At 38.5% G+C, this 13,149-nt stretch overlaps 1 protein-coding gene across 1 annotated transcript in view; it reads right to left on the bottom strand.

Moving 5' to 3' along the window:
* The window catches only part of bsna (bassoon presynaptic cytomatrix protein a), a 124,743-nt gene that overhangs the window by 7,987 nt on the left and 103,607 nt on the right, over positions 1-13,149 (bottom strand). The window contains exons 9-14 of the mRNA XM_037684981.1: positions 12,646-13,146; positions 10,811-11,133; positions 7,253-7,346; positions 4,230-4,361; positions 3,779-3,835; positions 1,664-1,798 (exon numbers count right to left, since the gene is read on the bottom strand). Of these exons, the coding sequence (XP_037540909.1) occupies positions 3,795-3,835; positions 4,230-4,361; positions 7,253-7,346; positions 10,811-11,133; positions 12,646-13,146 (1,091 nt within the window). The 3' untranslated portion in view covers positions 1,664-1,798; positions 3,779-3,794. The remainder of the gene's footprint in view (positions 1-1,663; positions 1,799-3,778; positions 3,836-4,229; positions 4,362-7,252; positions 7,347-10,810; positions 11,134-12,645; positions 13,147-13,149) is intronic.

Here is a 13,149-nt window from a genome sequence, read left to right as displayed (position 1 = left end):
TATAAGCTGAAATGTTTATGTGCTATTTGATGCACAAAAGTCTAAAAACAACACGTGATGCAGCTGATTGAAATGACACCAAAATGTTCTCCTATTGAAAAGAAATCTCCTGCAGCAGAATAATAAACTTAAATTCACACATCCACTCAGTTTCAAGAGTTAAAAATATTGATGTACAGTATCTGATTTGCAGATATCTGCATGCTAATGTATGAGTATTTATACATTAACAAATTGATTATTCATGTACTTTTTCAGTAATTTATAGATATATTGGACACTCTGAATATGGAAGGGAAATTCCATTTCTGGTGAATTTGACTGATTATCTTATCAGAAGCGTTAAAGAAACAAACATATATGACTATTTTGACAGCTAGGGGAGTGGTGGCGCAGAGGTTAGAGAAGGTGGACCTGTGATCAGAAGATTGCCGGTTCAACTCCCCGTTCCAACAACATCAAAATGTGGGTGGGATAGGTGAAACACCCACACTGTCTCCACCCTCATTTGCCCCATTGGGCCCTTGAGCAAGGCCCTTAACCCCTACCATCTGCTCCCCCAGGTGCTCTAGATGGCAGCTCTCTGCTCCACACAGAGGGCTGTGGTAGCTCGGTGGTCTGTGATTACGTCAGGAAGGACATCCGGCATAGAAACAATTGCCAAGTCTTCGTGCGACTTAGTTCGCTGTGACGACCCTTGAAGAAGGGAGCAGCCGAAAGAAGAAGAAAAAAAGACTACTCTGACAACTAACACAATGCTGTCAAAGAAAAGGATGATCATAGGTGTCGCAACAATTATATGTGAAGTGAACATGTCCCCCTCACATTAAAACAAAACCCTCATTTGGACCCCCTCAAATTTACAATGAAATATTCTTTCACTCAGTGATGTTTCATGAACTAATCTAGTCCACTTGATTAATAGAATACTCATACCACTAAAAGTCCACTCCAGGTTTTCTTGGTTACCCACCACAACTCACCACACTACATGCAGTGGTTTCCCAGGTTCACTTGGCTTGGCAGGTTGCTCATCTCTGACTTTTTTTTTTTTTTTTGTGGACGGAGCATGTAAAGGAATGAGAGACATTTCTGTGCTACATGCTAATTTAGCACCACCTTAGTGCTGGCAGTTGTTGGCTTGGGGTGTGGTTGTTAGGATGCGTGAGAGAAGTGGAGCGTGCTCTATTCACACAAGGAGAGCTGTTGGTCAGGTTACTTCTTGTTGCTCTCTAAAATAGTTATTGAATTAAGTGTTTACTTATGTAGGTAAACATAGATGTTTAACAACCTGTGATAATACACCAGAATGCAGGGAATGACATCTATTTTATTCAAAAATTTCTGGGGGAGGACCCCCCAGATGTCCCCACCAATGTGTTCCCCCCCATTACAAATCTTCTGATGTCAATGGGATGATCTACTGTAATTTGTGTTACTTAATATGAATATCGCTCAAATGGGGGACAGAACATGCTTTGGTTTCAGCCAACATGAAAACACTTAACACGGCAGTAGAAAGATTTTAAAATGAAGTCCTGTGATGGATATTGATTTTATTAGAAAATAAAAGAGTTGTTAAATTAAAAATGGCAGAATTTCACATCTTCTCTGTAATTGGTTTGTAACTTGAAAACAGGCTTTTGAGTTTAAAAGTCCTTACCAGTGTGCTCAGCTCTCCTCTCCGTCACCACCGTCTCTCTTCTTCATGTCTCTTTTATTAGTAAAACAAAAACGGGGAACGTTGCAGGTTTTTCTAGTACGTGGCCTCATGACTTCATTTAGATTTTTTAAAATCCTGCAAATGCAAATAAAAAAAATAAAAAAAATAAATTAAAAAAATTAGCTTACTTAAGAAATTTATGAAGACATTTTGAATGGTTCAAAGCGGCTACTGCCCAAAATCCCATATTCATTTTGCAACAATCTAAACTAAGAAGAAATGCCTTCATTTGAAACGGATCATGACAAAACACCTACATATGGAAGTATAATTTGTGTATAAATACCACAAACGTGGTAGTAAAACAAAGTTTATTTCCAAAGTTTTTAATATAATTTAGCCATTTTCAAAGTTAGTGTGACATCATTAAATGTCAATTGAATGCTCTATAGAGAAATTTTAAAAAGTAATCAAAAAACTTAAATCGTGTAAAAGCCGTAAAACATACAGTAGAAATTCATTCATGTGAAGTTGGTGTTTTCATGAGCTATTTAAGATAACTCCGTGAAGCGTGTCTGAGCTCCAGAGTTCCTAAAATGGCTGTTTTAACATCTTTGATCAACACTGAGGTTTTTATTGTGCAGTTTTTTTTTTATACATTTTGTCTAAGTTGTATGATGTACTGCCACCAAAAGTTATATCTGATTGAGTTGTATGTTTTGATGCACAATTGATGTGTTTTATTTCAAGCTGTGCAACAAGATACTGAACAAAATGGTAGTTGTTTGTCAGTTAACCATTGGCACCATTAATTAAAGTCTGTTTCTGCAAAGAGCAGTGCATGAATTTATAATAAAGTACAGAACAGCAGCAATGAGACACAATGAACACTCCTGTTTGCAGCAAATTAATTACCAGAATATTCAAAGGTAGGCTAATTCAATACTATACTGTTAACTGAGTAAATAAAAATAGTGCTTTGCCTGTGTTATTCTTTGGTGGGCTAATGATTTGAATCTGTTAAGTTTTAAAGGTAATAAAACACTAATAAAAACACTATAAATTAACTCGAGTTCATTTGAGGAAAATTTGTCCATTGTCAAGCCAGTAACCTGCTGTTTATCACGGTTTGTAGAGGTTGGACCCAGAAATGCAAACATGAGGAGCTTGAAAAAACCCTTGAAATTTAGGATTTATTAATAAAGAAAAAACAAAAGGCAAATGTGGCAGCAAAACTAAAAACTCGAGGAGACACAGTGGAGGCACGGAACAGGGGCGTAAAGCAAACACACCGCCAGACTACAGGTATGGTGGTGACTGGGACAGATGAGAAGAGTGGAGACGTCGGGGATAAATGACTACAGAGAACAGGTGTAAGTGGCAGAACCAGGGAGTGAAAGCCGACAATGGAAAAGTACAGGGGAAACGAACTGTTGGCACGGAGAACCTAAAGGAACAGAACAACACACGCACAACAAACACAATACCCACCCCCAACTTCCCCCCCAAAAAAAGAAAGAAAGAAAGAAAGAAACCCAAAATGAAACCGAAAAGCCTTCCAAACAAACAGAGTCTAAACCTGCGGCTCTGACAGTGTTTCCACACATCCTGTTTGATGGAGACAGTGAGAAACAAGCTCACACTGTCTGTATTAACGTCTCCCCCTCCGCAGGCAGAGCAGTCAAAACCAAAAGTAAAGACGGGGAAGCAAACACAGGCTTCAGGAGCTCACTGACTGCTCCGTGCAAACCACTGCACACTGACAGCAAGAAGAACAGGCACAACTCGCAGCAGCTAACACTGCAACACAAATCTGTTTTACACCTTTTTTTTTTCTATGAAGCATTGACCAGAACTACTGCTGCCTGGCGCTGCATTTACTTTGGCGAGCAGAAGTGACTTTTGTTGCGTTTGAATTACCAAAGCAGTCAAACTGGGACTTTTTACTTCTTTGTATTCACATCAAACCACCTGCACTGTTGCTTATAAAACAAAATATGAGGGAGGACAAATGACACATTAGTTTCCTGTTAAACTTTCCTCTGATCCTAACTCTGTATTTATATATTTTTTAACATGCGACACTGAAAGATAGAGAAAAAATCTGAACCATACCTTAAATATGAGCATCTCAGAATAAAGAGGTAAACTTTTTGCCAAAACCAGAGATAGCTGCAAGACAGAGAAAAAAAAGACAATGAACACATGTTTTATTTTAAATGCAAAGATGTTCATTACAATAAAAATGTCCATATTTAAACAATAACAAATATAATTCATAACAAGGGAGAGAAATAAAATGTCAAAGCTTCACAGTGTCTAAATATGTAACGCTAGAGGAGACCTCAGTAGCTTTTTGTTTGTTCACTTGATATATTATCCTGAGTGAAACAATTTGCCCATCTCTATCAGATCAGTTTGTATCTATCAGTAAGTTTTCATTTGGAGGAGGTAATGAAACATCTGCTATAAAGCAATTGGTAAATCTGCTGAAAATAATAGTTAAAAAAATGTATTTGGCATGGCTAAACTCTGTTTTTAAAGTTGGTTTAAACATTTTTTGTACCTTCTCCTAGTTTGCCAGCTTGCTCAGCAGCTCCTCCAGGCAGGATCTTGGAAAACATGCCTTCTCCCTCCATGCCCGGCTGACCTGCTGCAGCGCTGCCGATACCTCCAGGTCTAGGAACTGCTTTGGAGCCTGGATTGAACAGCAGAGGATGGGGCCCAGAAAAAAGCAGAAAGAGAGCGAAGGAGAAGGAATATTAAAGCGCCAAGTCACAACATAAGTCATCTCAGGGCACTGAACAGAAACATTCACACGTAAAAATTATAAGTTAACAAAAACATTCATGAAAATAATAATTTAACACTATTTATCTTAGGAGCAGATTGCTTGGAATTTAACTCCATCACAGATTTTCATCTTGAGCAAGCATGAAGGCGACAGTGGAAAGGAAAATCTCCCTCATGAGGAAGAAACCTTTATCAGAACCAGGCTCAGGACAAGCGGCCATCTGCTTCGACCGGCTGGGTTTGGTAGGAACAGATACACAATGGCAGGTCGAGAATCACATGTTAAAATATAAATAGTATCAAATGAATACTATTCAATTTTAGCAAATGATTTAAGGAAATGAGGTCAGTTTGTTCTCCTAGCAGTCAAAGCTCAAGGCAGCATAACAAACTGACCCTAATTATAGGATTTATCAAAAAGGTAAGTCTTAAGCCCAGTCTTAAAACTGGACAATGTGTCAGCCTCACGGACAGAAACTGGAAGTTGGTTCCACAAGAGAGGAGCCTGATAACTGAAAGATCTTCCTCCCATTCTGCTTTTGGAAACTTTAGGAACCGCAAGTAAGCCTGCAATTTGAGAGCGAAGTGCTCTGTTAGGAAAATTTGGAAAAATAAGATCTCGAATATAAGATGGAGCTAGGTTTGTTGAGGGCTTTGTAAGTTAGAAGTAAGATTTTGAATTCAATTCTGAATTTGACAGGGAGCCAATGGAGCGAAGCTAAAACTGGATATGATCTATCCTACAAACTCCAGTTAAGACTGGCAGCAGCATTTTGAAACAACTGAAGACTCTTTTTAAAGAATCATTTGGACACCCAGATAATAAACCATTGCAATAGTCCAGTCTAGATGTGACAAATGCATGGACCAGTTTTTCTGCATCATTTTTAGCTGTTTCTAATTTTAGCAATATTATGCATGTGGAAGAAGCTTAACAATTTTAATGTGGAGGATAAAAGACATGTCCTGATCAAACATAACACCAAAAATTTATTCCTAAGATGCTCCGGTCCATAAACTAAAACCTCGGTCTTGTCTGTGTTCAAAAGCAGAAAATGTAGGATCATCCAGGTTTGTATGTCTTTATGACATGCTTGTAGTCTGAGTAACTGATTGAATTAATTTGGTTTCATGGACAAATGTAACTGTGTATCATCAGCCTAACAATGAAAATGTATCCCATGCTGTTTAATAACATTACTTAATGGAAACATATACAAGGTAAAGAGTATCGGTCCAAGCACTGAACCTTGAGGAACTCCATGACTAACTTTGGTGTATGTTGAAGGTTCATCACTCATCATGCTCAATAACTCTCCTGCTGGAATGTTCTGCAATGTCCGTTCTCCTGCTGATGTAATGTGATTGTGAATGATAAACTGTTCTGTCACTCGTACTGTGACCAGTCACTGAGGAACAGAAAATTCTAGTTTTAATATTCTCAGTGTTGATTCATCTAATTATATGATGTGATGACATCTTTAAGCAGAGTCCCTGACTCAGATCCACTCCATCTCTGTCTGAGGCAGCTCGGATGGGGAGGGGAAGGATGTGAGGACCGGGCTGGAGGTCGTCCTATAAAATGAAACTTTTCCGTCTAGGGAGTTAGAACAGGTCAGCGTTTCAGACGGATGAGAGCATCGATAAGAGTGTAATCTTGTAATTGCATTTAATGTTCTGTGAATGCTGCACTGCTCTCTAAAGCTTTGTAAATAAATCTGATGGACTACACCTTTAGTCTGTTTGGAAATCTCCTTTTTTCCACGACAGTTATTGAGCATTATAGCCGGATTTTGCTTTTCTCGATGGTCTCTAAAAACCCGTGTTTCATGTTTAGTTGTGCGTTTCTGTCTATTTCCCAGATGACACAAAACAGAACTGAGCACAACACCTGCTGTCCATCAACACCAATGTTATTATAAATCTGTGTGCATGGTTTTCTAAACTGCAGGAACAGATTTTTATAATCCCAGGTTTTGTTATCAGCCGTGACCCCTGCAGAAGCTCCATAGAACTAACACTGAATGTTAGTTGTACTTTTTTTTTTTTGGTCATCAACAATGTTTGTAAAAGATTTTTAAAATATATTCAAATATCTTTAAGGATTACCTTTATTTTAATAGATTACAATTATTTATATTTAAACTTTTACATTCCAAGTAGTACTAACTGTATATTTTTATGCATTGTTTCTTTATAGGAAATGTATAAACTGAGTGGACACCACGACCCCCTAAAATGCGTTTCAACCAAATTACAGTGACTGTTTTGTTGTCACACATAATGAGACAAGAATCAGTTGCCTTTTAGAAGGAAATGTTTAATGTTCACATCATTGGGAACAATTAAAAAGCTGTTTCAGTACGAAATCCAGTAATGAAAACATAATGGGTGTGAAATTTTAGGTCTTCATTGTGTTTTTGCAACATTTTGTGCCATGGCCACCTTCTGTTGTGAGATGTTATGGTGTTTGAATATAAAGTGCATTCTGCTCCAAATTTAATTCCTCACACTTGTATTCAGAGTCACAGACTGCCAACGCACTCGACAAATAACAGAAACATTTCACACACCATGACTTTACTAATTATGTAACGATGCAACACATCCAGGCTGGTCTGTGGCTGTGAAGTAAAATCTCCTTTTGTGCTTTTTGGCTGTTTGGGATTATCTTTGGATTAACCTCAGATCAAATAAAACATCACTCTGTTACATAAGTCAAACATAGTGGCCATCAGCTGGCAAGACATGGAAGTGATGACAATGTGGGCTTGTGTGTGTGTGTTTATACATCACCTATGCCTGTAAGTGGGGGCTGGGCAGCCTTCGAGGCCATGACAGGGGCTGCTTTTGCTCCGATAGCTGTAACTGGAGGTGTGTCAATCTTTATCTACAGAGGAGGAGAAGGACAAACATCCCTGTGTTTAACTTCTATTCACAGATGCTGTTTCATTTTGAAGACTGCTGAGGAGGAAATATATTTGTTATATATTCAAAATATAGTGTGATAAAAGGGGAATTATACACATGCAGGATTAATCTTTCACTCAAAGGATGATCATTTAAAATAAGACAAGAATAGAAGAAGTCACACTCGCATAAAATCACAGATTAGAGATTAGGACACAGAAGGCAGCCAAGAAACCTGCTCTCTTGTTGAGTTGGGACAATATATTTGATCATATTTTTCGCCGTATAAGTTGCACCTTTTTGCATAAATTTTCAAGTCCTGCGACGTATACACTGAAGCTACTAATATATGTTTTGTCCCATATTTATAGCCCAGTTTTTGGCTGAGATCTCTTTCATTCTGACATGGAAAATATTGAACACTACCATTTACAGCCACTAGAGGGCCCTCGACCATATGGCAAGCCAAGTGTCTCATTAATAGGTAAAAGTGGCTATTAATGAGACATTTGGCTTGCCATATAGGCCACCTTCCTCTCCCTCCGGAACTCCTGGAGCAAACGTCAAATCAGCTGCATTTTGCCGTGCCGCCCAGGAGAAATGCGACTGATTTGACCATTAAAGTGCATTTATTAAGGAAAAGTTCAACTGAGACACACCTTTACTATAATGTCGACTAAACAAATAATTGTTTTAGGTAGTTATCTTGTTAAATTTAGAAGAAATGCACAGTGAGTCCTCCCTCTGTGCACTTCAGCAGCCGCAAATCGATTTTTGCAAGGCAGCTGATTTGACGTCAAAGTGCATTTATTAAGGAAAAGTTCAACTGAGACACACCTTTGCTGTAATTTTTAGTAAACAAATTATTTTAAAGTGTGATAATTTTGTTAAATTCTTGTTAAAGTCCTACCGTGCACGTTCCCGTGGCTGCCATTTGACAGCCAATCAATTTTTGGCACAACTCCGGCCCACGTTTCTGGGTGGTCAGCAATAATAAATGCGACGTGTCATTGGTGATTCATAATAGATGCGAGTTATATGGCAAAGTGACTTATTTATGTTTTTTTGCACTTTATTAGACATTTTTGGACTAATGTAGGTGGTGCAACTTGTACGGTAGCAAGTACAGTAATATGAAAAAGGACAAAGGTCCAAAGCAAACATTTGGGAACCTCTTTGGATTCTCTAACAGTATCTTTGGAGCTACTGTGGCGGCTGCTGGAGCAGACTAGAACCACTTTAATGGTAAAAATGAGGTTCAGGGCAGTAACAAATCAGCTGTAATCTTGAGCTCTATCTTCAGCTCATCCTCAGGCGCTGCAGCTGACTGCTGCTCTCTGTGTTGTCTCCGTGTGTGTGCTTGGACATATGTCCAAATACATCAAGAATACATCTCCTACTTTGGAAACGTTTAAACTTTTCTTTTGATGGCTAAGGCTTTTTGTCCAGATGCTTCTTAGAAAGAAAAGGTCCAGCTGTGTTGGATCAATTGGACTATCTAAACCATTTTGCGTAGATCCAACAAAGTTAAGTCAGGTCCTCTGGACGGTTTCTTTTTTGTTAAAACGTTTCGTCTTTTGTCCAAAAGACTTCATCAGTCCGAGGAGCTGCAACAAACTCAGTCTTATAAACAACACTTTCTCATAGTGGGTCAACCAGTTTGATGTTGCTGGTTTCTGTAATTTATAAGACTGAGTTTGTTGTGGCTCCTCAGATTGATGGTCTTTTGGCTGAAAGACAAAACATTTCAACATAGAAAAACCATCCAGAGAACATGACCTGTGTTGGATTTTTCTACCTGGATTGTTGAGCATGAATCAAAATATTTTGTGTAGAGTTCTGTCCACAAAATATGATCTTTTCTAGCTGTGTCAACAATCTCACACAAGCTCATTTAAATCTAATATCTTGGTGAAAGTCGTTGTTATTACCCTGGTTTGACTGATAAAATGTAATACAACTACACAATGTAGGTGGTGGTGGTGGTGGTGTGTGTGTGTGTGTGGGGGTGGGGGGGGGGGGGGGGGGGATCTAATTTACAGTTGTTTTTTAAACCAACTGGCAGCTATGTAAAAATCATAAACAGCTTTCAGTGCAATAACTTTAAAATGGTAAGAACTGACTGGAGCACATTCACATGTATATTTACCAAGCTAGATTTATTAACTTATTTCCAATGTTGTGTTAGTGTCATCACCACATTTTCACACACCAAATGGCTAATGGATTGAAATGGATTTATATTCTAAATGCAGGATGAGAATAGATCTTCAGAGGGAGAAAGCTTGGATGCCAGTGTTTATTAGCATCTAGCACACAGTGAGTCGGCTGCATGGAGTTATCAGCTGCTTCAGTGGTAATCGCAGTGTTAGATAAAGCCTGCCAATAGAGGCCCATCAGAATTTCAATAAACTATCTGAAATGGTGGTGGTGCTGGGATGTCTCTTATCACACAGAGCATGTAGGAGCCTGTGGAACGGAGGAACATGAGGGTTGAGCACAAAGACAAGCTGAAAATTAAGTCTGAAAGACACTTTTTGTTGCTTCCAGAAAAGAAAAACAACTAAAGTTTGTAAGTTTAGGGTTTAAAAGTAACATTTTCATGACAGTAAAAAGCAAAATACGCACCTTGTCATATATTTATGGACAACATTAATTTAAAGTAAATTTCGTAGTGTCATTCCCTTGTTTAAAACTAGTAAAGACAATGTAGTGGCAGACTAAATTTAACTTAACCGGTAAATTATGAATAAATTGTAGCTTTAAATATATAAAACTGAATTTTATTTAAGTAGAATGAGGGTTTTCTTATTTTTCTTCAAACTGAAAAAATGCAGCTAAATTTGTATCATGTCAGATACATATATTATATTATATTACATTATATTATATTATATTCAGGTATCACCATATCATCACCTCATCATACGACAACAAACATTCATCTTGTCCATTTTGCGATTCTTCCTTTAGATTTTATCACGCGACACTGAAGGCAAAGCATGTGTTCATGTTTTGTCTGAAGCATTAGCGAAATATCTCAAGAGCCACTAGACAAATATTCTTGAAACTGTTATAAAGGTATCGTTGAATATACAACTACAACTCGTTAACGTTTTGCAGTCAACCAAACTCAAGGTGGGTGCTGCAGCTTATCGAAGTGAGCCAATCCATGAATGGTTATACCACAGTTATTTCACATATACTGGGCTAATTTCTGTGTGGTAGTAGCTGAGAGTCAGCCTCAACACATACATTGTGCATATCTCACATGATCTCAGAACAGTGGATGAGACTGTGCAAAGCGTCATTTACAAGGTTTGATCAAGATGTCTCTAACTATATTTCTAAGAGGTTTTCAGTCTGGAACTTTGGAATGAATGACGCAGTCAGTGTGCATTACTTTAAGGAACGCTATAGGCTTCTAATTTTGCCTGTACTTACCATGGTGGAAGGCATGGTTCCTGCTGGACCTGCCTGTCTGGCCTGTCCCATTGGCCCACCAGCTGGTCCCATCTGGCCTTGTTTGGCCTGGCCTGGCCCCATGACTTGTCCTTGGTTTGGTGTCTGCGGCTGAAGGCCAGTGGTCGCTGTGGCACCGGGCTGTCCTGGTCTGGCTGCTGACGTCGGGGCTTGCTGTTGAAGCTGGGTCCTCTGTCCTGCAGCCATGTCGGTCTGGGAACCTGGACCACCTTGACGCCCTGATCCTGCAAGTCCACCGGCAGAGCCCTGAACCCGACCAGAGCTGCTGCCAGACCTAGAGGAGCCTGAATAAAAGAGGGGAAAGTGTTTATTTATTTATTTATTTTTTACTTTTGCAATGAACATTTTGTGTTCATTGTTAAAAAAAGTGCCTATTTTTAATACAAACACAAAAGTCATAGTTATCTACTTTTACCAAATTAAAATTATGCAGTACAATGCTATTTTTAAAACACTGTACACAGCAACAGCTAACAGAAAAAGCAGGCGTGAGACAATAACAAGCAACAAATGTTGTGAGCAAAGATCGAATAGGTGATTTAATCAGTACACCCCTCAGAACACTGCAACAGACCTGCCATTAGGGAAAACGCTTGCTTAAGAAAGTTACACTGGATATTGTTAATTAAAAACTGTTGATCCCTGAGGGGATTGTTGACAGTGAAAGAGCATCAAAATTAATCAGAACAACAAAGGCTGTTAAATATTAGTGTGTCAAACATAATAAAAAAAAAATGGATCTTATCAAAGGATCAGAGCTTACTCTTAGTAATTTTCAGGTCCTGACAGTGTTTCATATAAAGTTTAGTATCTGTAGGAGAGATGACAGTTTCTCGTTTAAATTATATGGTTCACGGTCTTATTTATAAGGAAAATATGTGTGTGTGTTTAACATCAGGTTCATGAGAGTAAAGAGACCTCATGTAGTTTATGTTTGCATATTCTTTAAACATGACTTCCTACAACTAAAGGAGCACTTATTATTTTTAGTGCATTCACAATCAATGTAGGTTCAGAGAAGAAAATACAAGTATCTGCCGTTTTTATTTTTATTTTTACTGCGTGTTGTTGTTAATTTTAGTATTTTGATTCTTGTGTTTGTGTAGAGAAGAAGGAAATAATTTGAAATGAAAAATAAGTAATTATTCCACATGCTACCCCCGAAGCTTTCAGCCTGGAGGGAATAATAAAACTGCATTTCTGTTTTGTTCTGAATTCTTAGAAAAGGCTAAACTCTCTCGAGAAAGGTTTCACCCTCGTCTCACCCTTCAAGTATATTTTATAAAATATTTCTTCATCCCAATTTCTATCTTTGCAATTGAACAAAATGCTGAAATAAATTATGTGAAATTATGTCTTCTTATTTGATGGGTATTTTTACGGCACTTAATATTGATCTGTTCTTGTATGTTCAGAGTCTGTTTTTCTGGCAGTTTTGATCCAAATGTTTTACTGGTGACATTTGACTGCAACATTTACCATGATGTACTTTATATATGCTCTCTGAACTGGTGAATGACTGTGATTTAATATTATATATTTATATTCCAAAATAAGTAAAAGTATACATGTTTAGTTATTTCAAACTCATAAAACAAGTAAGAATTAGTTTCGAAGAGCAAAGTCAGGTAGAATACATACACCAATTACTAAAACACTCACTATTTGTTATTCCATGCTCTATAGATACACCAGGATGACTTGACAAGAAGTTTAACACCTATTCTATTACATGTTAAATTACTGTATTCAGTTGTATATATTAAATATCAGACAAAATGATGTCCTGTGTTTACCTGGTGGTTGGCCTTGCATGTCTCCTGGGCCCTGGGACTTGCTGCGTGAGGACCTGTGTGGGTCTCCCTGCCTCGAAGATCTTTGGCCATGATGGTGCCCAGTTGGATCTCTTGAGTAGTCAGAAGAATGATATCCTCTGGACCTCGACTCACCACGCCTTCCTGAAGATGAGGATCTTCCAGAGGGATCGTGGTGCATAGATGGGTCCTTGGGGTGCCCCTTTGTTGACCTAGCGGACCGTGGATCATCAGAGTGACGTGATGTGGACGAGTGGCGGCTAGAACTGCCATGATGCCTGTGGTCACGGGATGATGAATGTCGCCCTCCATGGCCATAATCATCCTGGGGCCACAGGTCTTCCTCAGGAGGCTCATCATAATCATGGTAGGTATGTTTGACACTATGCCGACTTCTCCCAGTTGAATGGCTGCTGCCATAATGTCGAGAATTCGAGCGTGGTTTCTCAAACCAGTCGGTTTCTTCTTGGCCAAGGTGGTAGGCTT

The sequence above is a fragment of the Nematolebias whitei genome, chromosome 11, assembly GCF_014905685.2.
Source record: "Nematolebias whitei isolate Nwh7 chromosome 11, NemWhi1, whole genome shotgun sequence".
Taxonomy (NCBI): Eukaryota; Metazoa; Chordata; class Actinopteri; order Cyprinodontiformes; family Rivulidae; genus Nematolebias; species Nematolebias whitei.
Note: the sequence above shows the minus strand (reverse complement) of the source record. Positions and strands in the feature narration are given on the sequence as shown.